We start from the raw sequence: 26,725 nt of genomic DNA on the forward strand, positions 1-26,725 counted from the left end.
TGTCTAGACAGAAACTCTTTTGATTTAATTTCAACCCGTTGGTTCTGGTCCGACAGTCTGGGACAACAGAAAACAACTTAGCACCATCCTCTATATGACAGCCCTTCAAGCACTTGAACATGGTTATCATATCCCCTCTCAGTCTTCTCTTCAGGCTAAACATACCCAGCTCCTGCAACCTTTCCTCATAGGACTTGGTCAGTTAAGTCATAGTCAGTTACAAAATCGCTTGTCAGGTCAGATCAAAAGCCTACATAGTCCTACTTCAATCTCCAGCGAGAGTTGGCTAGATACCACCCCTCCATTTCCTACTCACTGGTAATGAAAAGGAAAAGGTTCACACACTCAGCCAATTGGCGATCCTCTCTCATAGAGGAACAGCCAATCACACCCTCGTTCAAACATGTAAAGAAGGTGATCAAAACCTTTAATCCACTACCACCCACCAAATACAAATCATCATCATCAAATGGACCCTCAAGCCACAAGTAATAATTAGGACATAAAACAGCACTTCTGGTTCTCTCCAAAGTGCTTTTTCATGACCTATATATCACCTTATGTGAGCAGTCTTTGCATAGGCATGCATGCATGCATGTGTGCATACACACAAGCCAGTGTCTCTGACCTGAGAAGTGGATGAATACAAACCAACCTTATGTCCACAGTTCTAATAGTTATAGTGCAACAATCCAGATGGCTCTTGTCAAAGAACCCACACCATGCAAAGTGTGGCTTATGTCTCCAGGGGACTCGTGGCCCACTGCTAGGGACCCCCGATAGCTTCCATTCATCACCTCTTACCAACCCATCCAAACAGTGCCATACATGACACTACGTGTGTGCCACTTTTTGGACTTGTTATCAGAGGAGAAGGGGAGCTGTGGGGCAATCCACTGCTCATTGTAGCTTTTCCTCCTTCAGTAGGGCCCTCCACTAAGCACTTAATTATATGCTGCATGCCAATGGTAGGCAACCTTTTTGGCCCAAATGCCCCTTCCTCCAAATCGCGCTGTCTCCTTGAAGATGCTGGTGTAAGAGCAAACAAAGGATGGGGAGAGAGAGAGAAGAAATGAGGCCAGACACACTGGGAAAGCACTAATCCCTAGCAGCGCTGCCAGTGTCTCAGGGGCTTGCCTCAGCCCTTTGAGCAAAAAATTATGACCTTAGGCAGATCATGAGAGGGATGGCATCTTGGCCATCTTCTGGGCATGGAGTAAAAGTCACTGGGGGTGTGGGGGGAGGTAGTTGTGAATTTCCTGCATTGTGCAGGGGGCTGGACTAGATTACCCTGGTGGTCCCTTCCAACTCTATGATTCTATGAGCCAAGCAAACTGGGTTGACACACTGCTACTCGGCATGGGTGCTGGGGGCTTGCCTACTCCTGCTGGAGACCTATCACACTCTGCTTCTTCCTTCCCTGCAATTTGCTTGCTCACACAAGATATGTCAGGAAAACAGCTAGTTTCGCCCTAAAGGGCCATGCCAAGAGTGCAAGAAGCTCCAATGCAAGCTTGTTATTAGCCATTATACTAACCGCAGTTCGAACTGTTATTTCCTTCCCAGGGTGTGGAGGAGTGTTGTACAGCAAAGTTGCAGATCCCCTATACGATGCTCACAGAGATGCTATAAGAGGAAGCCTTTAAAATCATGGCCTGAAATATCTTTCTCTCCACCCACCTCCTTTAAAAAATTTATATTGTAACATTTACAAGCCGCTCTGAGCCCAACCTTTGGGTTGGGGAGAGCGGGACAGAAATGTAATAAATAATTAGCCCGACGAAGAGTTCTGGCAAACAGGAAAGCCTTTGCACGTGTCATTATACGTGGTCCCATTAAAGGTATTATGTGGACTGTGGTTTGGTTGGGGATTCTGATTTTGGACTAGTACAGCTACAAACAACTTTTAACCTTTTCATCACCCAGTCACGTTCCAAGATAAGCTCTCTGCTGGGATGCTGTCTGTATGCTGCCAGAGATACCCTCATCAAAACCTTTTCCTGTTCTACTCTGACGTCAACTTAAAAAGCCAGGTACCACCCAAGAACATCAAGATGCTCAGGTCTTCAATCCTGAGCACACTGACTTGGGAGCAAGCCCTACTGAACTGGGGGGGGGGGACTCAATTCTAAGTAAACAGCTCTAGGATCAGGCTGTAAGGAGAGGTTTCAGCACTGGCATTTGAAAGGCCTGGCTGTCAAGTTTCAGCGAGGCTCACATATTTGCTCTTTAAAACTTCCTGAAAAAAGTATATGGCACTAAGTGTAAAACCCGCAGGAATTTCATCCATTCAAGATTGTCCGGTTGCACAGCAAGATTTTTCTGAGGAGGATCCCTTCAGCATCTCTTCCTCCTCCTCTCCATTTTTAAATATACAACTGATGAGAAGCAAGCGTGTCCATGAAAGGTCGCACAAGGTTGTCTGTTGAGAAGTAGAAGATCAGCCCAAAGGTGATGGAGATAGGAAGGGCGGGTAACGCTTTCTTGAACACAGCCAGCAATAAAAGAGTTAAACATAAGCCCTGCAAGGAAAAGGAAAGTGGTCACAGCCTGGATTCCTGCAGAGTTTCCTTAAAGATAAAACAATGTATAAATACTAAGTTGCGCATACTGCATGCATATGGAACCAAATTCCACCCTGCTGTCAGCATCAGGCGTCTGTCATTAGCATCCCATAAGCAAACTCATCCAGGCAGGTAGCTCTGAAGCAGTAATACTTTATTAGGAGCAAAAAGACAGATTAAAGGACTGACTGCCTACAGGCAGGTGAGACTAGTAATGGTGAACACAGGCAGGTTACATGCTTAAGACACTACAGACAAACAAAAAGACAGAAAGAGAGGGAGAGAAAGGAGAAAGAGTGACAAAAAAAGAGGAAGAGAGAAAAGCCTTCCCCCCACACACACCCGTGCACGCCGGCCCCACGCCGGGCCCCAGTCTCCATGCCCTCCCCCCCACAGTCCACAAAAGGCACCCCCGAAGCCCGATTGGCTCCCGCGTGCATGCTCTGCCGCCGGGAGCCGCCAGCCTCTTCCCTCCCCCCCGCTGCTCAACAGCTGACAGGCAGCGAGAGGGGCTTACAATGTGCTGCGGCGTTCCTGCACACTGCGGCTGTAGGGGGCAGCCTTGGGGGAAGCGTCCCTCCCCTCTCCTCTCGCCGACCAACAGCCGACAGTCGGCGAGAGGAGGTCCAAAGGGCGCCGCAGTACCCCTGTAAGCCGCAGCCCCATGAACACCCTCGGGGAGCGCCGCCCTGTGCCACGCCTCTGCGGCAGGGCCCCGGAGCGCCCAAGGGACACAAAAAATGTCCTCGGGGGCTGCATACGGCCCCTGGGCCTGAGGTTCCCCATCCCTGTTCTAAACACAAGACTAGCTGGAAAAAACACCTGCTCCAAAACAGTGGCATTAAGAGGAACTGGATAGGAAAAGGACATGGGGGTAGGACAGGAGGAGGCTTTGTCAGGCATCATTCCAGGAGCTTCTCCAGGTCCATCAATCTTTGCCTGCCTCCCTGCCTTCCAAACCTGCCAGCTTCCTTGTCTGCCATCTGCCTGCATTCTTCTTCCAGCCCTCTTCTGGGGATGTCACAATCACTGGCCACCTGCTTCTGGTACATTTTTAGCTTGCACTTCCTCAAAGGAGCTTATAGCAGCAAATCTGTCCCCACTTCCCCTTTACCCTCACTCGAATCCTGTGAGGTAGGTGGGGCCGAGGGGCTGTGACTGGACCAAGGTCACCCAATGAGTTCCAGGGCTTACTGGGGATTGAACCCAGGTCACCAGTCCTAGTTCCACAATCTAATCTGGGGGGCCCAACCTTGTTGGATCCTGTGTGAGTTTTTTTTTTTTTTTTTTTTAAGAACTAAAGGGTGCCCCCAGAAGCTGGCTGCTGTGAGGAGCACAGCGTGCCACAAAGTGGCGGCCGTGGTGGCTGGTGCCATTCATGAAGCGCCAGAAGGTTCCAAGCCAACTGTCCTCCTCTGATGGAGGTGGCTCCAAGCAGGCGCTCCCTGCAGACATGCTGATAAATGCCTCCTGGGTTCCTTTGAAGTGCCCCCTGCTGTAATGTTGAGGAAAGGCAGCACTGGGCCTTTGATTAGGAGAGGAGATGCTTTGGGTAAGAAGGAAGAGGGCACCGGGCAAAGCGTGGGCTGGCGCCATACTGGAGAGCGCTGCTCTAAACATTACCACCACTCTGGCGACACATCAGTACGTAACATATAGATTTTACGGTCCTGCTTACTATGAGGATGGCTACGAAGCAAGCCAGAGTCGTATTCCAGTCACCGCTAGCAGTGGCCGCTGCTTTGCCCACAAGGACGCTGTAGAATATGAAGTCTCCAAGGCCTAACTTGACACCTCCTGTTGAAAGACATAAAAAAACCTGAAGTTTAACATCAACACACACATACACAGAGCCATAGATGACTGCACCAGCAGAACAGGGGGCACAGCAAGTAGGGCAGCTCTATGCCGGCATGCAAGCTCATCTCAGGAGAGGCAGTCCTCCAGGTCACAAAGACTGTGAAAGAGACAAGTCAGAGGGTGGAACTGGCAGATGGGGGGCGGTGAGACAACTCAAAGTCTGTGCGAGTACACAAAATGGAACATTGCTCAGGAGAAGTTTGTTTGTTTATTTGGCTTGTATGCCACCCTTTCTCAAGTTCCAGTCAGTCTCAGAGTGGCTCACATCATATTAATACAATTAAAAATCCAACAGTATACAATTTAAAACCACATAAAAATTTCCAAGACGCCCTAAAACTATATTCCGAAACATTGGTGGGGACCCATTCCGAGGGAATAACGAGGGGGAAAAAACCAATAAATACTCTCAGTAGGGAAGGGATGGGAACTACATAAATAGTACAGGTAAATAATAAAGAGGAAAGGAAGGGAAGGAAGAGGGGAGAATGGAGGGGGGAGGCCAGCAAGATGGAAACTGTCGCTGTCCTCAACCAGGCCTGGCGGCACATGTCAATCTTACAGGCCCTACGGAATTGTTTCAGGTCCCACAGGTCCCGGGCTTCACTTGACAAGAGTGTTCCACCAGGCCTGGGCCAGACCCAAAAAGGCCCTGGCTCAGGACAGCCGGATACTTTTAGGCCAGGGAGCCCTTGTCTTGATGGGAGTCCCCTTTTACAAGTCACCACTTCAGCATCTAGTTTGGTCACCCAACCAAAGACAGTGCAAATGGAATTTCAGGAACCTTGAGGTGGGGGGGATCAAACATCCTGTGTTAACATATCTGGCTAGGGAAGTGAGGGAATGGGATGGAGCCAGAAGCAAAACAGAAGTCAATAAACCATTCTGGAACAGACCGTACACAGAAGCCGACCCATGCCACAGGACAGGCACACACAGGACAGGCACTGCATTTTAACACTGACACTTGACTACACAACTTGAACCAATCAGGCTCAGCAGAAATGCCTGACAGCAGGATGGGATGATGGCTTCGGAGGAAAGGATGAAAGATAAGCAGCAGAGCTTGATGTATCTTGTACAACTACCATCCGATGCCATGGAGCCTGGACCAGCGAACAGCATCCATCCAGCAAGAGGACCATTAGAACACACTCCCTTCAGCTCTCTGTTTAAGACCCCTGCTCTATAGAAGAGAACACCAGCTGCAAATGAACATTAAAAGGCTTCACTTACTTTCTTCCTCCTCGGTTTCTTCTGAGGAAGAAGCGACTGGATGGTTTGCCGTTGAGTTTCCCATTTCTGGAATTTCAGGATCAGGGTATGAAGAACTCGCATGATTTTCTCGCGCTTCAGCATGGTGGGTGGTGAGAAGAAGACAAAAACCACTCAAGGTCATTCAATATTTGCACCTTAATTTACTGCTTAAAAAAAGAGGGTCTTTTCCAGAGGAGGAAATCTTCCTCAAACCCTCATCTCTTCTCTCTCTAAGAGAGCTGTGCTTCAATATCGATCCACTTTCCTGGTGCTTTGTCCTGTGCAGAACTCATAAAATAACCTACACTGGGTCCTTCCTTAACACCCCCCCCCCATGTGCCCACAGTTCCATTCTCTGCCCAGGATGAGCCAAAAGGTGTGATTCTTAAGAACATAAGAAAGGCCAATGCTGGATCAGACAAAGGTCCATCAAGTCCAGTAGTCTGTTCACCAATGGCCAACCAGGTGCCTCTAGGAAGCCCACAAACAAAACAGCTGCAGCAGCTTTATCCTGCCTGTGTTCCAAAGCACCTAATATGCATGCTAATCTGATCCTGGAGAGAATAGGTATGCATCATGACTACTATCCATTTTTACCAGTAGCCATGAATAGCACTCTCCTCCATGAACATGTCCACTCCCCTCTTAAAGCCCTCCAAGTTGGCAGCCATCACTACAGCCTGGGGCAGGCAGTTCCACAATTTAACTATGTGTTGTATGAAGAAATACCTCCTTTTATCGGTTTTGAATCTCTCACCCTCCAGCTTCAGCAGATGACCCTGCGTTCTAGTATTATGAGAGAGGGAGAAGAGCCTCTCCCTGTCCACTCTCTCCATACCATGCACAATTTTATAGACCTCTATCATGTCTCCCCTTAACCGCCTTCTTTCCAAGTTAAACAGCCTTAAGTGTTTTAACCGTTCCTCATAGGGCAGTTGCTCTAGTCCCCTGATCATTTTGGTTGCTTTTTCTGCACCTTCTCAAGCTCTGAAATATCCTGTTTTAGATGTGGTGACCAGAACTGTACACAGTATTCCAAGTGTTGTCTCACCATAGATTCGTACAAGGGCAGAATGATATCAGCAGTTTTATTCTCTATTCCTTGTCTAATTATGGCCACCATGGAATTTGCCTTTTTCACAGCAGCCGCACACTGGGTTGACATCTTCATCGAGCTATCCACTACCACCCCAAGATCCCTTTCTTGGTCTGTCGCTGCCAGCCTAGATCCCATCAGTGTATATGTGAAGTTGGGATTTTTTGCCCCATTATGCACCCTTTGCACTTGCTCACATTGAATCTCATTTGCCACTTTAATGCCCATCCCTCCAGTTTGGAGAGATCCTTTTGGAGCTCTTCACAGTCCAATTTTGTTAAAAACACCCTAAATAATTTGGTGTCATCTTCCCCAAGGGAGGATTATCTGAAGCCTTAACCCTCTGCCAAAACAATCCTTGGTAGAATCCTCAAAATATTTTCCCTAGATGTATCTTAAAAAGAAAAAAAAATCAATTAGCAGAGAGTTGCTAATGGGTGCAGGTACTTTAGAGCAGTTTCTAGGGATAACAGTCGATTGGGATCATACTGTCTGTGTTATCTTGTGTTTTTAATGCTTCCAATTCTGTGGGTTGTATGCCTGACACTCATCTTAATGCACTGGTTTTTAAGCTGTAAACTGCCTCTAGCCTCGGTGAGAAAGGTGGACTATAAATAAATGAAGTAAATAAATAGAGTTTCGTTTTGGTGGGAAGATAGCTGTGAGGGAAGAGGGAAGAACTCTTTATCTCTGTCATTCTACTCCTAAAAAAAGCAGCCCCAGTACTTCCCAGCAAATGTAATCCATAGTTTGAGCAGAGCTTAGCACATCTTACACAATTCCTGTTAATTTTAAGGCATCTTGTACAGGAGACGTCCTCCCAAACAAGTTAACAGAATCCCCCTAGCAAACGGATAGTTTCAGAAGGCCACACACTTCAGAACACTTTCAAGGCACAACATTTCTTTGTTAAAGGAACACAGGTCACCTGGATCCCACGTCTGCTCAGCAGGCCCCCTATGTGCCAGATCTTGTTTTGCCATTCCTACTGTCCACATCATAGCAGCTGTAGAGGAGAAATGACTCTGATCAGTGACTTGAACAACTAGGATGCAGGAACTGTTCGAAGTGTAGACAGCATCATCAAACAAGTCCATTATCATTTTTCTTGGCTTTCTAAACATCGGGGGGGGGGGGGGGGAATGACCACCACAAATATCTATGTACACTTATCAGATGCACTTGAGATTCTACATTTTATGTAACAGAAAATACCCATCAAAATATCTGTCCAATATATCGTTTATTAAAGTTCTCCAAGACAAAGTCTCCATAATTTTGACATGATTATGATTTTTCATTATGTATAAATGTGTGCCCCCTCCCCAACAGGTACACACATACTCGTGCATCCGTTCTTGTAGAAGCCTGTTTGTTTATGGAGGGTTGCAAAGAGGTCCTAAACTATTGATGGGGGGGGGGGGATGCACAGGAATGAAGGCAGATGGGGTGGGTGGATTATCTGCTACACATTCTGAAAATCAGTACCAAGCAGCTCTTAGGAGGCAAATTGAATGGGCTTTTAAACAGCATCTTCTCTCCTTTTTCGGTAAAACTGAAGCCTTCCATTTAGGCTTCTTTATTAACAAAGAAGTTATCTCAAGAGGGAAAACAAATCTACTGGTCATGCAGTGCATTAATGCGGTTCTTTTCTTCTTCCTTCACAGCCTCTCCCAGTCTTCACCTCCCCAATGTGGTTCCTGTATTCAGTAGCTTACAGAACAGTGTCATGGAGAAGCTAAAATAAAGCCGCTCTTACACGAGAATGAGGTGGGGATCTTCCTCTCTGCCTACACTACCTCAAGGAGAAAACATGTGCAGAGTGAACTTGCTTCCACACACACCCCGCATTCCCAGAACTCTATCTACACTGGCCTCCCATCTATATGCAGGACAGGCAGGGAACAGAGTACCAGACTAGCGCAGATATGTCTGGTATGTTGCACGAGCGAGACAGCCAACCTTCTTTTCCAGAGGACCTCCTGCCCCATACTAGAAGCAGGAGAAGGCCTCGCAAAAACCCCAAGACAGGGTAACTGTTTCTTTCTGTGGTTTCCAACAAACCAAAGGACTTTGCAGAAGTTCCCGTACCAGATGTATAACTCCTTTTGAAGAGACAGCTGAGCTTGGGAACTTCTGAGAAAACGATTGTGGTACCCTTTGCCATTTTGCAGAATACTGATTTTTCAACTAGTGAGAGACCAGTTTTTGGCTCAGCTAAACAGCGTCTATCTGCAGCTGTCAAATACCCAAAGACTTCGTCAGGGAAAGTATACCTTTCTGACATCCATTTTTTCTTATTTTGTAGTGTTATATCAGATTGATCAGCTACTGGGGTGAGGGGATACAACTCACACAGAGGAACTTCCTGTTTTACTCACAGGAATAAATAAGCGCAGGAAATATCGGCTCATTTCTCTCTTGTGCGGTTTCCACCAACATTCTAAGTGGTCCTTTTGGACACAAAACAGCCATCAAGTCTGGGGAGAAAGAAAAAGAAAAGACGTTCATAAGTATTTTGCATTCTTTCTGTACCATCTTCTAGTAGGCTGTCCTTCCCAGAATGTTTAAAAATGTACATACAAGTAAGACATTTTATAAAGACCCCTGTAACGTAGGGGACTTCTTGCCTGCTCGGGTGAACTGTTCCTACTCGATCAGATAGGCAGCTACATACGTAAAAGGTTTAAAGCCAGCCCCATCCTTAGGTAGAACAAGACCACCCACTCAGGCAACAGATCTGGATTCCATTTTTTAAATATGAGAGAGCAAATGTCAGTATTTATACTTTCACCCTCCAGCAAATTCAGCTTCCCACCCTCCAGACATGCCGACTGTAAGGGAAGAGGAGCAATATACGTCTTGCACTAATTACATAAAATTCATGCACCTTTTAAAACATTAACTCGTTTTTGTGGGAAGAAGGCAGGAAGTAGAGCAAGGGCACCTATCAGGGAAAGGAACTGTGGATAGGGTTGCCAACTCCGGGTTGGGAAATTCCTGGAGATGTAGGGTACAGCCTGGGGAAGGGAAGGCTTTTGGGAAAGAGACAGACCTCAGCAGGATATAATGCCATAATGGCCCTCAAAAGTGGCCATTTTCTCCAGGGGAACTGATCTCTGTAGTCTGGAGATCAGCAGTAATACTGGGAGATCTCCAGATCCTGCCTTGAGGTTAGCAACTCTAACTGTGGATGGCATTGGTGCAAGAGTGCTCCATTCCTCCTCCCCAACACATGCTGAAGATCTGAAATGGACTCTAATGTGGAACCAAAAACAGTAATGCTTTCTCAGTTATGTTATAAAAAACGTACCAATACAAATAGACTGTGTGCAATATGGTTGGTGCAAACATTCGTTTGGGCTAGCTCAGGGTACCTTCTCTGCCTTCACTAAAGAAATGCCATAAGAAGGATGAGGAGAAATCACTCCAAGAGCTCTTCAATTGCAGACATACCATAAACAGAGATGGCTCCTAGAATGACCCAGGCTGACCATTCCGGCAGGTATTTAATGAAAACCAAGGCCATCAAGGCGCTGATCATGATGAGATAGGCTTGCTGGAGCTGCAAGGGCCCCTTCCAGTGGATGCAAATCATCCCCACAGCTCCGAAATTCCAAATGATGAAGAACAGGGTAGGGTAATCCATAGCCACATTATAGGTCTTCAGCACTTCACTATGGAACACGAATCAAAAAGAAGATTAGCCAAGAATCTCATGAAGAAGTCACCACAGTAGCAGCCAATTATGTGGAGAGAAATGCACAATGATACGGCATAACACAGTGTAAATGATACTAGCCCTTGGTTCTTGTAGGTTATCTGGGCTGTGTGACCGTGGTCTTGGTATGTTCTTTCCTGACGTTTCGCCAGCAGCTGTGGCAGGCATCTTCAGAGGAGTAACACTGAAGGACAGTGTCTCTCTTGTGAAGGAGAGAGACACTGTCCTTCAGTGTTACTCCTCTGAAGATGCCTGCCACAGCTGCTGGCGAAACGTCAGGAAAGAACATACCAAGACCACGGTCACACAGCCCGGATAACCTACAAGAACCAATGAACTCTGACAGTGAAAGCCTTCGACAATATTTTGATACTAGCCCTGTTTGCAAGTTACAGTGAACATGTATACAAACTATACTTGATGTTTATATATGCATTGAGTGACAGTCAACACCTGTACAGCTGAATGTGTGAATTAAACACCACATTTATCCGGGCACTGGCCTCCCGTTTCATTTGTAAAGTGAACACACATTGGCTCTTTCTTACAAACAGGTGCACACATGTGCATGACATGTCCACTGTAACATGAACACAGCTACTAAATTGGAGGTGGGAAGAGCACACAACACAAGGAAGCCATTTTCACTGGCAGTCCTGTGTCCGCATAACCCACCATTCTATTACCTGTGAGGGGTGTGGGGAGGTTGCCATGCTACCCTAGACACAATAAAGATACCCGGAAAAATTGAGGTGGAAGTTTATGCCTCACCTCTCCATCCTTCCCTGGCTGTTAAAGGTACTTTTAGACAAGCAAGCTCTTCCCCATTTTGTGGATAGATAAGCAAGCTCTTCCCCATTTTGTGGAGGCAAAAGCCACTTTAAATCAGTTTTATCACAAATATGTGCTCAGTCTTTACTGCCCCTCATGTCCATTAGCAGAAGTGATCAGCGAGATCCAACCAAGTGATTCAATGGAGGACTTTCTGCATGTAAACCATGTTTACTTCTGAGACATTATTCTGTCCCCTCAATCTATTTAGGAGGAAAACCAGTCACAGCTTTGTGGGAAATCCTGATTACCAGATAGGAAAATCTATGATTACGTATAAATGGTTGTTTCATAAAATATATTACATTGCTTGGGTTACTTGCCCCTTGTGATGGTATTAATTATTCATGCAGATTTTAAACAGTGTATCACTAATGCAAGGAAAGTAATAATTTATATGATTAAGAGAAAGCAAAAAAAGAAGACTAATGAATGCCCCCTTGTCTTCTAAACGCTTTGTTAAGCCTGGGGGCAAAAGCTTACGGACACTCATGATTACAAAGTCTGACAGTTCCTTGAATAAAGGATTGTTAAAACTAATAAGCATCAGTGAATCTCACTTACCCAAGATAGATGTAGGTGAACAAGAACAGGAGCATCAGAGACGAGAGAATCAGCCAGCCATGAATGAACTGTTCAAAGGAAGAATATTCTTGGTGAGGACCATTTATTTATTATATTTAGGTTTCTTATTAGGCTTGTTTCCCATAAAATATGGCACCAAAATATTTAAAAATGTAATAAGGCCTCAATAATCACCACAAAGAAGTAAACAAAACAGCAGAATAAAGTAGTAGAATAAAAGGTGCAATGAACAACTTTGGTAGAATCCTTTCCTTTCAAAAATGCCCTAAGACCATTTAAGCACAGGCCAACTAAAACAAGACAGAAAGAACAATTAATACAAAGTCTATAGAACAGAAAGTATTTTCCTGGCACCTGGAACTTAAAATGCTAGTTTTGAACTGCGCCCAGAAACCAACTGGCAGCCACTACAGTTCTTTCAAAACTGGCATTACGTGTTCTATATAGTTTATGCCTGTTAATAATTTTGCTGTTACATTCTGTACTATCTGGAGTTCCAGGGCAGACTACAAAAACTGTTCCCGACCGTAACCTAGTTTGGATCTGATCAGAGTATGGATAAATGTGGCCATGCCTCAAGAGGAGGCCACTGCTAGGAGACCATCCAAAGTTGGAAAATGGTGCTACAGGCAGGTCACAGAGGACATCTGAGCCATCCTCTCTAGTCAGAGCTCAAACAGGATGCAGGAGTGCAATTCCACCCAAACCAGATTGATAAACTGAAGCCCAACCCAGACAAGACTGGGGTGTTCAATGGTGGAGCTGAAGGGGGATTAGGAATCAGCCTTCATCCCGCTCATTAGTCATTCACGTCCAGCATTCATTCAGGACACCCACAGGCTTGTAGAGTTTAATGTCATCAGCATATATATGGTTCCTCACTCCAAACCCCTGGCTGATCTCTCAGCAGTTTTATGTGGGTGTTGAAAAGCACAGGGGACAGAGCTACAGGACCTCAAAACACAAGTTTCAGAAGACCAAACCTCCACCTTCTGGCACTGATCAGCTAGACAGGAATAGAATTGCTTGAGTGTGGTGCCTCCCCAAAGGCAATCTCAACTATCCACTCCAGAAGGATACCATGGTCAATGGTATCAAAAGCCAATGCAAAATCCAAAAAGAACCAGAGATTTACTCCCTTTGCTTTGGTTGTCCTGACTGGTGACCTTTACAAGGGTGATGACCATTTTAATCTCAAAATGAGGCTGGAAACCAAATTGAAACAGGTTTAGGTAATCCATCCAGGAACTGCCTGGGATTGAATGACCACCATTTGCTCCAACACCTTGCTCAAAAAACAGACACTGGCTACTGGTTTATATTTAATTTGGATCCAGGGATGGCTGCTTCAGGAGAGATTTCACAACTGGCTCCTTCAAGTTGATTGGCATTTACTGCGTCCACTTAAAAACATCAAGAAAGATGTTTCTTGGTTTGTTGTCCTTTGCCTTTCTAAAGTAAGGGGATGGTTAAACAGAGGTACAGAGAATGCCACAGATTATTACACTGGTATGGTTTCAGGCTTTGATTCTACTTGAATCAAAATACTACTTGATTCTTCAATTCCTTCTCTTTCCAAGACCTGCCATCTGACTTCAAAGGCTGCCATGGCTAAAGCAATGAAACAAAAGGAAGCTACACAATTTCAACCAAGTATCACGGAATATTCTCTGCTCTGGGAGATAAGATGAGCAGGGCACAAGAGAAGAAAGTGTCTGGACAAAACATGGTTGGCAAATTATTGTGCGATCACAGCAAGGCTCCAGCGTGCCAGAATCAGAATTCATAACACAGATTGTCCATCTTTCTGGCCTAAACCATCATGGCAGATTGTTTACATGTGCTGATTATAACAATTATAAAATCTTAAAGGCACAAGTGATCAGTATAAAAAGTATCAATATTTTTGCAAGGAGAAAGACAGCCATCTTTGTTTTCTTTTCAGCAGCCTTGTTACATTTTCCTATTGATACTGCTTAATATGTTTTGTCCAGAAAACCGTGAATAGCCTTGCATAAATCAGGTGCAACACTAATGCTCCTCTTCAGACTTTCCCACCCATGGCCTGCAGATATATCTTTTAGTTCCCTATTCCTACAGCTTAGACACATTTCCTCAGTTCTCTCTTTCAAGCCCTGCCCCTCACTTACTCAGTATGTTCTCGGCCAGACCATCAGTAGCTAACTTAATCGCTAGAGCCTTGTTCGACTGTCTTTTCGTCTGACCCGATTTATGTTTACTTGGAAGTAATTTCCACTAATCTGAATAGCTCTTGCACCTAAGTAAGCATACACAGGACTCAAGCTTTACAGTGCAATATGTAAGCAAAGTTATACCTTTCTAAACCCACGGACTTCAATGGATTTAGAACTCTGTTTAGGATTGTACTATTAATCTTATTATTCAACTATACAACCCTCGCTAGGTTACAATTTAAACCAAAGTTTAGCTAAGGCCTGCATTTCGCTATGTGTTATTGAAAGAAAATACGTTATCACCAAGCATTTCTTCCAACCCCTTGATTAAATCTTAGGACATCTTCTATTTGTTAAAATTCCTTGGAATGTTCCCGGGAGGTCATACAGATTCGGCAACTAACAAGCAATAACAAGGTCTCATGATCTTCCTCTTAAAAATCAAATTTGGCATGGGGTTTTTTCAGAAGTCAGCCTAAGAGCCACAAACCCTACAACTTCTCCATGGTATTAATAGGAAACTGCCAATGGTTATCTATAAGGCACCAGAAATTGTGATCATTCCCATCTAGACAAAGCCACACGGCAGGACTCCAGTTTTGCAGCCTGAGACTGATAGTGATATCACACCTCTGCACCGCTCTACCATATAAGACTGATGGGCTGTGTGCAGCTCAATATATTGCTAGGTTGCGTCAGCTTGTTTAAGAACAATTTCATGCCTCAGTATAATAAAATCTCTTGACCTATTTTGGAATAAAGAGAGGTTTGTTTTGTCAGCAAGTTCGCTTCCATTTGGGAAGGGAAGGAGAGTAGCCCTTACAGAATTTTGCATCAATGCAATCCCACGGAAACAGCTTTCTTATTGACCCAAATTTGGATTATTTAAAATTTGAGGACACCCACCCAAAAACAAAATTAGATGTAAAAGGCCAACTGTACTTTCATCATGCTGAATGTTGACGTTACTGCTTTCAACAACAGCCATTTTGTACCCTGTTCCTTGCCACCGTGGTCTATGCAAAAGAAGATGCAGAGCTGGCATTTTGCCTCCTAATCACCAGGTTATCATTCTTTCCATTTTGAAAAGCTCCAAGAAGCCATTTCCAAGTTGTTGAAAGAGGAATTTGGGTACTGTATAAATCGCATACCACGTGCAACCTTCTCGTTCAGAGCTATAGCCAAAAAGGGAAACAGGGCAGAACAATGACATTTGGAGTCAAAAAATCTTGTCTGTGGAAGTAAATCTGGTTCAACAATCAGCACACATTAATTTGGAACCTCAGCACAGCAATTACATAATGATATTACAACAGAATTTTGGAAGTAGCACAAATAATTTTTAGGGTGAAGGCAGACAATGTTTTAAGAGCAGCAAGGGCTCTCTGAAAGGACAAGCAACACGCTTAGTTCAAACATATCTTTTCTACCCCAGGGAAAGCTTTGAAAAAACAGAACTTCAGCTTGAACTTGGGAAAAAGTTGGTTGTGGAGAGCATCTATTGACTAGAGCTCATGACATCGCCCACACGCTTCCATTTCACCCAATCCCTCCTGTAACTAATGGTAAGTAATCTGTAAACTGTCCCTTCAGCTGAATAGCTATCGGCAAAGTCTGAGCTTGAGCCTGTGCATTAACTTCATCTTGACAGGATTCCATGGCAGCATGAAGAGAGTATATGCATGCTTTCTCCTTATTTTGGAGGGTCTGTCTATCTTGAGAGCATAAAGGCAGGGTTTTTTTCTGCACACCTGGGAGTTGCCAAGGTATGCTAAAATTTCCCTCTTTCTTGGGCCTGCCCCCATCATGCTGATTGCATTATCTACTTTAACATTAGAGGATATAATGCACAGGCCATATGAAGCATGATGCAAGAAGCAAGACAGACGGCTGCACCAGCATTTGATTCATACTAACAGAATATGTATGTATGTGCATAAGTATGCATGTATGTATGTGCATAAGGCAGCCTTAGGGTTGCCAACCTCCAGGTAATAGCTGGAGATCTCCTGCCATTACAACTGATCTCTAGCCAACAGAGATCAGTTCAACTGGAGAAAATGGCCGCTTTGGCAATTGGACTCTATGGCATTGAAGTCCCTCCCCTCTCCAAACCCCGCCCTCCTAAGGCTCCACCCCAAAAATCTCCTGCCAGTGGCAAAGAGGGACCTGGCAACCCTAGGCAGCCTGCAAAGACCCACTCTGACAAGAGTTATACCGGTCTTTACCCTTAATGAGTTACGGAACCCTATGGCACACACCATGTACATTTCATCTCTTACTTAAAAAAAAAACAAGTTATAAGACCAAGGCCAATCAATTAAAAATATTTGTCAGTTGAGAGGCCTAGTCAATCTATTCATCAACCTTACCTTGTAGCACCGGTATTTATACAACAAAACCAAGAAGATGGTCATTACTACTATCACACTGATCATGATGATGGTGTTCAACACAGAGTTCAAGAGACGTTGGCCTACATAGGGTGTGTCTTCAGTAAACGGGGTATAAATCCTGGAAGAGAGCCACAACATCTCTATAAAAGGTGGGTTGCACTGACACACTTAGCCCATTAAATCGCACGACGGAGCAGCAATTATACTGAACCCAACATCCCAGGCCAAAACAGGAAGGTAATCGGGATAATAGTATCGCCAAGCTCAAAACTGACACTAACAGAAGCAGCCCTCCACTGGCACCAGACCTTTGGGATACCGTTAAAATGCGTCAGATTGCCAATTTAGTTATTTGCTATTATGTTTTTACCACTAGAAAGGGGTGGAAGAGGCATTTGTATTTTCCGTTTCAGGGCCACATCTGTCTGTCTTCCTTTGACCTTTAGTATGGGATACCCAAGAAGGTAAGTTGACTTCTCACTCTTTCCACACCCACAGCCACCACAAACCCACCTCCATCTTGCTACCCTCCTACTCCACCCACGTCTCCATCTTATCAGAGCGGCACCAATCACCAACTCTCATCCCCTCTACATCACCATTATAACGGCAACAGTCATCGCAACAGCATATAGCCAGTTGCTGGGTATCTTCCTGAAACCCTAAGACCCTACTTGCCGATGGCATGGAAAACCCTGCAGCCATGTCACTTCGTTAAAGACTGAGTCTCACTGACACATTCAAAATGGAAGTACCGGAAGTTGACCTTCAGCGTTACAGAAGGTGGAATATTCCATGATTCATCATTGTTTGGAAGCCACTCTCAGGTTTCTCACACAAACCGTGCACCTCATTAAAACAAGCCTTGACAAGCCTTCCTACAGGTAGTATGGATTCACACCGTTAATAATGAGAAGTTTTACACAGCACCTCTTTCAGGACACTCTCTTATCCTCGCACCCTTCATAACTGAAGTCAAAGTACACATGCACCCTTCTACCTAAACAGCTCCACATTTTTGTCAATTTAATCTGCTAATGTTGTTCAGCAAAAGCTACATCCAGCCCCTTCAAGATCCCGTCTCAAAGTTCCCCCTAACTTTCCCAAATACAGCAGCATCAAATTCAAGAAGCGTTTTTGTAAGGGGGAAGGGGGTTACAGCACCAAAGACACAGAACATCACATATCTGATTCAGCACGTTACGTGTTTGTCAAGGATTACTTACAGCTGTCCATTCTTTTCGGTATAGAAACGCACCGACTTTATGGTCGCGACAACTACAACCATGCACAGCGTGACCGGCACAAACAGCATGATGACATGTTTCGCTCCATATTTTAAGGTCAGCTCTTCCTCTTCATTATCCAGGGCAATTTGTCCTGCTGGAGCTCTTTCTGAGTCAGACACGTTGCCATCTGCAGCTTTGTTCGAGCTGTGATTGCTGCCAGTGCGCCGTTTCTGCAAGGAGAACATACAATAGGGATTCGTTCGCTGGCAGCTTCCAAGCCAAAGCCACCCTCCCAAGAGGTGCTCCCCAGCCCATGTTTCCGCTCTTCCATAGGAGTCATTCAAGAATATCTCCGTAAGAGGACCTTCCCACCACAGTGAACTGGATCAGCATTTTCTCAACGGCCGCTTCTTTCCAGAAACAGGGCAGACCTACCTTGTGTGTGTGAGTTTCGGCCGTTTCGGGGGCTTGCACGCCATCGTGGTAAGAAGGTACAAGGGGGCTCTCAGCTGACATCAGGGATGTCCTCTCATTGCAGGTTTCCTCCTCGCTATCAGAGTTGTTCATGAAGGTGATCATGCTCCCTCCCTCACAGAAAAGCTTGTGAGGCTACATCAAAGACCACAAACACCTTACAGCAGCGAGTGAGAGAAGGGGAGAGAAGATAAGAAATAGTTAAACAGTGACACACCTACAACTAACAATACCAAACTCGGTTTCCAGTCATCACATTCAACATGCCGCAGAGACGCTACAATTGGCAGTATTCACATCTAGCATGTTGCTCTGGAACTGTACTGAGAGGAAGATTAAATCAAGACAGCTTCAGAAGTTACCACTCAGTAGCAAAATACGAGATTTATTTGGTTTGGCAAGCACCAGCAGGCAAGAGTCATCACACACGAGGTCCCAGAGGGCAGCAGAACAGACCTCAATTGGCTCCTCACCAGCTCCAAGACACGGTGTCCTCCATATCCCTGGCTGAGATCCTGTGAGAAATAATGACCAGCCATCTCGAAGCTACAAAGCACTCGCCTGGATTCAAGGCCTGATTGCCAACCAAACAGTGCAGAACGGGTGAGAACAGTTGTGGCGTTTTTCACTTGGCAGTGGACAGAGCCTAATCTACAGCACTGTAAGACAACGGGTTGGCAGGCAGGAGTACAAGAAAGAAGCAGTAGCTGCTGGTGCAGCATCCTTTCCAGGCCCAGCTCCCTGGTGTTTGTCCCTGGCTTTCCATGCCTAACCTAACACCAGTGGTAATCTGAACCAATGTCTGATAGACTTCCTGAACCATAACAGCTCTTTCTTCGGAATACCCCCTCCACGTGGTCTGCCCACCTATACATATTATCTGACAACTCCTCGTCTCTGTAGAGCTTTTTGCTTGGCTAGATTGAATGCTAACCCTTCTATGGTAATGCAGGGCAGAATTCTGAATATACCATACTCAGACAGGATCTGCCCTTGCTCTTCTGGCTCTATTGACTCATTAGCTCATGCCCTTTTGGAAGGCCGCTTTTACGAGGAACTTCAATCGCGCTATATTTCCCCCCTTTTAATATACAAATCCAATGCCTCTGTGACGGACATGCCTTTTTTACTAAGCGACAGGGACCCCAAGGCTACATTGTCAGTGGCAAGATTTGTTTCAATCCTTATATCCCTCCAACACTAGATATATGCTGCTCAAGATCAATTGATCAAGGAGCTTCTAAGGGATAAAAGGAAAGGTAAAAGGAAAGGATAACAGCTCTTGGCCAGTTAAGATTCCCTTACTCTATTTAAGCCTTTGCTGCAGAGCACTCTAGCCTGCTTCTCTATCTACCAGTAGCACCATTTATACCTCTCAGTTACCTGAACAAAGCCAGCCTGGATAGTAAAATGGAAACGAGTAACAATCATGGAAACCGGTAAAGATGGCTCATTCTCCCCGAGAGCCTGGTATGGGCCCACCATCATCATTACTTTTGCACCTTCTAGTTTTCTGTAATAACCATTTCCAGATGCCTCACTTCTTCTAATGTCGGTTTTCCCCTACCTGCTCCCCACTGTTGCCCCAAAGGCTGCACCTAATGCACGGCTTCTCAAAGGTGACCCTATGAAGGACCATCTGGGTCCCTTCTGAGAAGTTATGAATGCGCTAGAGATTGTCATAGAATTGTGTTTTGAGACAAAAAAAAGCAGCTGAGCAATAAAATGCTTGCAAGCTGACTATGTGAATAAAAGATCCACCAAAGAATTAAAAAAACCTGGAAATTATAAAAGATCCACCGAAGAATTCGAAAAAAAATTGTATTGTAAATTATGTATAACTAGAAATGAAAATGTTTCATTATGATGCTGTAGAGGAAAAGTACATAATAAAAACTAGTAAATATAAATAAGTTCATATAAGATTATAAACAGTTAGAATGATTTAATAACGGTCAGTTTTACTATGAAAATTTAAAGGAATACCAAGAGAGTGAAGGATTGAATAAAAAGCAGTAAATTCAATGTTATAAAGGGAAGATGGCAAGAGGGAAATAAAACTGTATATGTTCACCCAGTTAAAGCTTGTTTTTGCATATTTTAGACTGTGTGTATGTATTGTATTGTCTGTTTTCTTTTATTTATTTGTTTGTATTTTTTTTAGTTATGAAATTAAAAAAAGAAATAAAATGCTTCATTACCTTAAAGAAAAGCACATAAGAGGGCTGAACTAGACCGTTGACTGGTTTTCTGGAACAGGGGTATGTGCTGCAAGCACAGCGTAGAAGGGATTTGTTTCTCATGTAATACAACGAAGTAACAGCAAAATATCAGTTATAACCTGCCCGCACATTGACAATCGTGACTGTAGGAAAAGGGATGACTTTGGATGACCGTAAGGCAAGGTGTTTTGCAAGTGTGAGTGAAGGGGTGTAAAATCAGGCTGAGGACAAACACCCTTTTGAGAAAAGGAGGCATTTTAAAGGAAACTTAAATAACAGCCACGTCAGCTGTCTCGTTTCTCTCCAGGGCAATCGCTTGCAGAGCAGAAGGCATCCAGAAGAGGGACGCACAAAACGAAGTTGTGCAGCTTTATATTTGATCTGAAGCAGGACACCGGACAGTCACATTCCAAAGTGTTTCTGGTTTCCCTCAGCAAAGCAAGAAGATCTCTCCCCCACTCCCCTTACAGACATACATAAACTCCATTGAGAACCTGAGGTGGACAAACAAGATTTCAAATTAAAAACGGTTTAATCCTTATGAAAAAGTACTCTCTGCATAGAGACAGTCAGAAACTTTTGTTTAGCCTCCCAATCAAGCAGTTTGAGCCAGTCGCAGCCACACGCACGCCCCTCCACACACTAGGATTATTGCAATAGATCTTGGCCTCAATGGAGGCTGAGGACAAGTGATTGTTTGTTTGAGGTTTGCAGGGGATAAGAGAGAAGCCATGTTGTATACTTCTGTCAGTCACCTCTGCTCACACCCTATTGCTCCAGCGGAAGAGTGAGTGGGACCAGATGCATCAGGGTATACAATTCATCTGAAAGAGAAGAAAGTCCAATTCCTGCCTGAAGGCCACTCCGCCAATATTATATGGAGTACCTGTCACAGAGACATTGTGCAGATGCATCAGCTCCAGCACTAATGGATGGATAATATGGACAGCAATTCAGGAAATCCTGCTGTTGCCAGGATGTGGCCCCTGCGCTCCACAGTGATCTCCTCCATTGCAGATGCTCTTGCTTTCTTTAATTAAGCTTGCTGCTGATGCTTCTCTCCAGGAAGCAGAAAGGGCAGAGGAGACACTGCAGAGAGATAATTGCCTGGAAACCAGCTCATGCTCACTTCCGTTGATTCCCTGGTTGGGCAGCAGTGCCCCTACTGCTTCTAGGTGTGCAGTAATTGCAATGAAGCACCTCCCCAACATATTCTTTCAGGGAAATAAAAAGGAGAAGGAGTATGATGTTGAGTGGGTGCATTTAGCTACAGCTGCCTGCAAGAGACCATAGATTGGGGTTAGAGATGACCAGGGAGTCATGAGATGGAGCAGCATCCAGGCTTCTCTCGCCCCTTCCATGGGCTCCTAACACATCTGGCATCAAGGCCAATCCCCAAATTGATCTGGGAACACATCTGCCTCTTGGAAATATCTGCAATTATGTTTGGAACATATCACATGCTACTGCTGAGGTGCTTTGATGCAGGGGAATGATGTCAACACATGCCCTGGGGCTGTCCTAGATGCAGTAAATGTCAAGATGTCTTTCCTGAAGCTTCTGAATGCTTTCCCCGCATATTTTGTTTAGCCTAATTATTACTTTGGGTAACTCCCCAAGGGGCCTCAAAGTTAAAAAGCTCCTGAAAGTCAAGAGACCTGGAGTCTATTCTAAGTTCAGATAAGTATCTTGCTTGGATGTTTCCATTTATTTGTTCTAGATTGCAATAATCTTGTTTCCCCTAATCTTGTTTCCCCTTTAGTTGATAAAGCCAGCTCTTACTCTGCTTCCTTTAAGATGGATATATTTGCCATCAGATCACTATTTCCTCAATATTCTGTCTTTAAAGTAAAGTTATACTTTTTTTTTTTTTTTGCTGTCAAGTCACAGCTGACTTATGGGGCCCCCGTAGGGTTTTCAAGACAAAAAATGTTCAGAGGTGATTTGCCACTGCCTGCCTCCGTGTCAGGCCCCTGGTATTCCTTGGAGGTCTCCCATCCAAATACTTTGCCAGGGTCGAGGCTGAGAGTGTGTGACTGGCCCAAGGTCACCCATCAAATGTCCATGGCAGAGTGGGGATTCGAACCTGGGTTTCCAAGATCCTGGTCTGACACCTTAAGCACACCACCACGCTGGCTCTCCAAAGACCATGATAGCAGGGTGCACACATACTTTAAACAGGGAAAAAAAACAGAGGGAAAAGCTGTGTACAAAAAAGTAACTTTCTTTCCCTGCAGAAATCTGTCATTTATGTTTTATGTATAACCCCCCACCCCAATACACAGGCAGGCCTTTTCTCAGCAAAGAACCACTACAAAATTTGAAAGGCAAAAACGAAAAAGCAAAACTAATAGAGGATGAAAGAATGAAGCTTGACACACAACATATTAATTGTGCCAAGCAATGTATCAAGCTTGGCAACAAGAGCTCTGTATACACTTGTGCTGGAATAGCTTTAAGATAATTAAACATGACTGGAAGGAGGCTTTGTTTCTTGTGATTAAAAAAACAACAACATATTTGTCCTGATGCTGTCTTTGGTCAAACAGGTTTTGCAGGATTTTGAAACAATACCAACTCTGCAAAGGCTGTTGACCCCAGGGAGAACTCTTTCAAACAGCTATCAGTTCTTTCAAGGAACTGCTATCTGTATTCAGCATTAAAAGACACAGAGGCAAGGGGAAAAGTGCCTCAGCAAAAACTTGCTGGAGAGCACAGATGTGTAATGTTATGCAACATTGGTTTATTATTCTACTCTGTTGTAGTAGCAGAAATCTGCATGGGGACTAGCACAGTCCCATGGGAGTCCAAGCACATCAGTTCAGTCCACCTAATCCTCTGTCTGAAAGTACCCAACATTCTGCCGTAACACGGAAGTGCCTCGGTTGTGTCCTATGCTTAAGGCATCTCCACACTGTGGTTATTATAGAACTAGATACCATCTGGCCCCTTCACAAATTGCTCGCAGTCTTTGAAATCCAGAGGTGTAGGGGGCTTCAGCCAGCGTGGTGTAGTGGTTAAGAGCTGTGGTTTGGAGTGGATTTGATTCCCCACTCCTCCACATGAGTGGTGGAGGCTAATCTGGTGAACTGGATTTGTTTCCCCACTCCTACACACGAAGCCAGCTGGGTGACCTTGGGCAAGTCACACTCTCTCAGCCCCACCTACCTCACAGGGTGTCTGTTGCAGGGAGGGAAAGGGAAGGTGATTGTAAGCCGGTTTGAGTCTCCCTTAAGTGGTAGAGAAAGTCGGCATACAAAAACCAACTCTTCTTCAGCCTGCACTGGCACTCACCTCTCCACAGGTTCAACTATGATATACAACATGCACACCACCATCTCACTCTCCATACAGGACTATATCGAGCTTTTTGAAGGGCCATTTCCCACCAGTGACTCAACAGGGAAACAAAACCTCACAGGTGCCATTGGTCTTACATCTAGCCCACCCCAGGATCATTTCCACCATGTTTGGCCATGCCCTTTTAATAAAGAAAACAGTAACTCTGAACTGATTGGCTGTCCTCATTAGTGAGCTACTTGCGGATTGTTCCCTCACACTCAGGATTAAGAAGCAGCTTCCCTTTAAGGCAGAAGGCAGGGCTCCTACACAGGCCTGCCCTCATTTTAAAAGCTCTGCTCACATAGTTTAACATCACAGCAAGGACACTGTCCATTTGGGATAACTTTGATAGTCTTTAAAGACTGTTCCCATACCTGAACCTTCATCTCAGACTAGATCTAGTCACTTTCATCACTACGGCCTGGCTGGACACCCACCTGGGACGGTGGGCAACACCAGCTAACAAGGAACCCTGCTTACTTTGTAAGGGGTGCCAGGTTAGATAATCCCACAAAAAGCTTTAGAGAGCAGAGACTAAAGATACTTGTGGGTTTCACTAAGGTCAGTAGGTCTGAGGTGCCAGGCATACATTTAAATCCTTATTTCATTGCTGAGAAGGAAGGGGAAGCCAATCAGTAACAAGAAGCACTAAACCTGTTTAGCTTCAGCTTGCTATCAAATATACTGAAATTAAAATGATCACTCTTACTATAAAGTCAGGTGTGTTATTGCACTACAAATGTAAAGCGTTACAAAATCCCAATATGGAATAAAATATATTATGACTTGGGGCAAAACACCAACAGGTCCCAGGAGTTTTCCACTGGTACGTTATATCCCTGGGTACCAGAGTATACCATGTAATTACTGATCATTACTTGCAATCACATAACTTGTATTTTGATACAAACCAAAATCTGTATTTTGTACACGAGTCTCTTTCATCAACTTCTGCGTCTAGATTACACGTTACAAGCTCGGAAGGGGGGGGTGACATCTCTGCAAAACAGTTAGCATGTAGACCACACAACAGCAGAGTGTAATATGATCATACACATGGACACAAGCCACAGCCAATCACACTTCCCAAACAGGCCATTTAAACGCCAGGAACCTACAGCCGGGAAAATGTGGCTGTCACAGGAAGACGAAAGTTAAGTTCACATTTAAACTGCCCCAAGATCCCATAGCAGGCTCTACATCACAATTTCCTTTCCACTGCATAGTGCACACGTTTCGTGCAACAGTGGAATAAACCAGCAGCCCGCAACGCATTTTCCGCTTCATCAGCTATAAAACATTAAAAAAACTGTTCACGGAAGTGCCCAAATGTCCTTTCGGCAGCAAGAGCTAAGTTGACAGCCTTTCCAAGCAGGGCCGGTGCTACCATCAGGTGAACTAGGCGGTCACCTAGGGTGCAGACCTCAGAGGGGCGTAGAACTGGCCTGAAGGGCACAGTTTTAAACAGATTAGTTTCTTGAAAAAAATGCAACTGACAATTTATATATTTTTTTATTGTAAGGTAAGTACCACAACAATGCTATGGAATATAATTAATTATAATGCCATATAAAAAGTTTTGTAGGAATGCATCAGGCTTTTATTCTTTCTACAAGACATCTGTTTTTGAAAACTGGTTAGCAATGGGGGGCACAAGTAGTTAGCCTTGCCTAAAAAAAGACTGGCACCGGCCCTGTTTCCAAGCTCATACTGCGAGGAGAGGCCCTCTATTACAGAGGCAGCTAGCTGACCAGAGCATCATTTCCAAAAAGAGGAAGCCTTAGCTTCCGGCATTACCCACTCCCCCAAGATAGGCCCAGAGACGGATCCGTGCGCTCGAGACGCGCCCTGCTCACAGAAGGGGGAGCCTTCACGCGGAGGCAACCCTTTCCCCCACCGAGGCTTCTCCTTGCACGGCCTGGATTGGCTGCCTGCACCCCTTCCCACCGATGCAGCTGCCGGGAATTAAGATCCCCCCGACCCAGGAAGCCGGCAGGAGAACGAGAGCTTCTTACCAGGCTGTGTCCGGCGCGGTCCCACCAGGCGCCCTCGGAGTGATGCTGCCGCATCCGCCCCAACTCGAGAAAGCACGAGTTTCAGGGCTTGTTTACCAACCACCCTTTAAACCCCGGCAGCCCTCCGCCCCTCATTGGCTCCGGCGCGTTCTCCTTCGGAACGTTGGTTTGGGATTAAGCTTCCTCCCGATTGGCCGAACGGGCTGTCACACTCAGATCGCCGTCTTCTTGCGTTCTCCGGCCAATTGAGGAGGTGGGCGGGGAGATGGGCCGCCAATGGGGAGCCGGCGGGCTCTGGGTGTCCTCTCTCCGGTCCGAGCGGTGCGTTGCAGGAAAAAGGGACTGGAAGCCGGTTGCTAGAGGCAGGCCGGGAAGGTCTATGGATCCGGACTGGAGAAGTCCATGAACTAGGATTGGCAATTTCCAGGCGGGGTCTGAAGATCTCCGGGGATTACAACGGATCTCCAGACTACAGAAATCAGTTCCCCTGGGAGAAATGAGAGCTTTGGAGAGTGAAATCTATGGCCTTGCACCCCCGGTTCCTGACTCAAACTGGGCACTTCCCAGGCTCTGTCCCCAAATCTCTAGGAATTAACTTTCCCAAATCCTGTTCCGCTCATGCTGCATTGACGGCGTGCATGTGTTGAAATTTAAGTAACTTTCCTTTAAAGATTTTTTTACATCAAATTATAGCTTCGAGGATGATAATAAATTGGTTTGTGGGATATTGCTTTTAAAGCGGTGGGATGAGCTACACAGCAATACTAAACGCTTATTAATTATATTTTAATCCCTCTCCCTCCAAATAGTTCAAAGCAGCATACACACACCCAGTTTTTTCCAGTTTCATCCCTGGTAACTGTTTATGCCACAATTAAGTACAGTGGCATTTAGGATACCCCAGGAGTGTCAGTGCCCCATTGGACAGAGTAGGATTC

General features: G+C 45.1%; 1 protein-coding gene across 1 annotated transcript; it reads right to left on the reverse strand.

The window, feature by feature from the left end:
- Positions 1-2,166: 2,166 nt before the first annotated feature.
- Positions 2,167-25,815, reverse strand: PSEN2 (presenilin 2). Its single transcript, XM_056852725.1, has 12 exons — positions 25,788-25,815; positions 18,170-18,365; positions 17,732-17,964; positions 16,482-16,623; positions 11,894-11,961; positions 10,234-10,454; positions 9,159-9,257; positions 7,706-7,783; positions 7,267-7,269; positions 5,661-5,774; positions 4,243-4,361; positions 2,167-2,522 (listed from the first exon to the last, which is right to left on the reverse strand). Exons 2-12 carry the CDS (start codon positions 18,311-18,313, stop codon positions 2,367-2,369), a joined length of 1,377 nt encoding a protein of 458 aa, XP_056708703.1. The 5' UTR covers positions 18,314-18,365; positions 25,788-25,815; the 3' UTR covers positions 2,167-2,366.
- Positions 25,816-26,725: the final 910 nt, after the last annotated feature.

Source organism: Euleptes europaea, chromosome 7 (assembly GCF_029931775.1).
Source record: "Euleptes europaea isolate rEulEur1 chromosome 7, rEulEur1.hap1, whole genome shotgun sequence".
NCBI lineage: Eukaryota > Metazoa > Chordata > Lepidosauria > Squamata > Sphaerodactylidae > Euleptes > Euleptes europaea.

Bases quoted from the DNA above. Each gene is read 5' to 3' on its own strand.
- PSEN2 (XM_056852725.1), bottom strand. From the start codon at position 18,313: ATGATCACCTTCATGAACAACTCTGATAGCGAGGAGGAAACCTGCAAT. The intron at 16,624-17,731 runs GTAAGTAATCCT...GCTCTCTTCCAG, and splicing joins ACCGAAAAGAATGGACAGCT to GATTTATACCCCGTTTACTG. The intron at 9,258-10,233 runs GTATGTCTGCAA...CTTTCTCCCCAG, and splicing joins AGGAGCCATCTCTGTTTATG to ACTTGATGGCTGTTTTGTGT.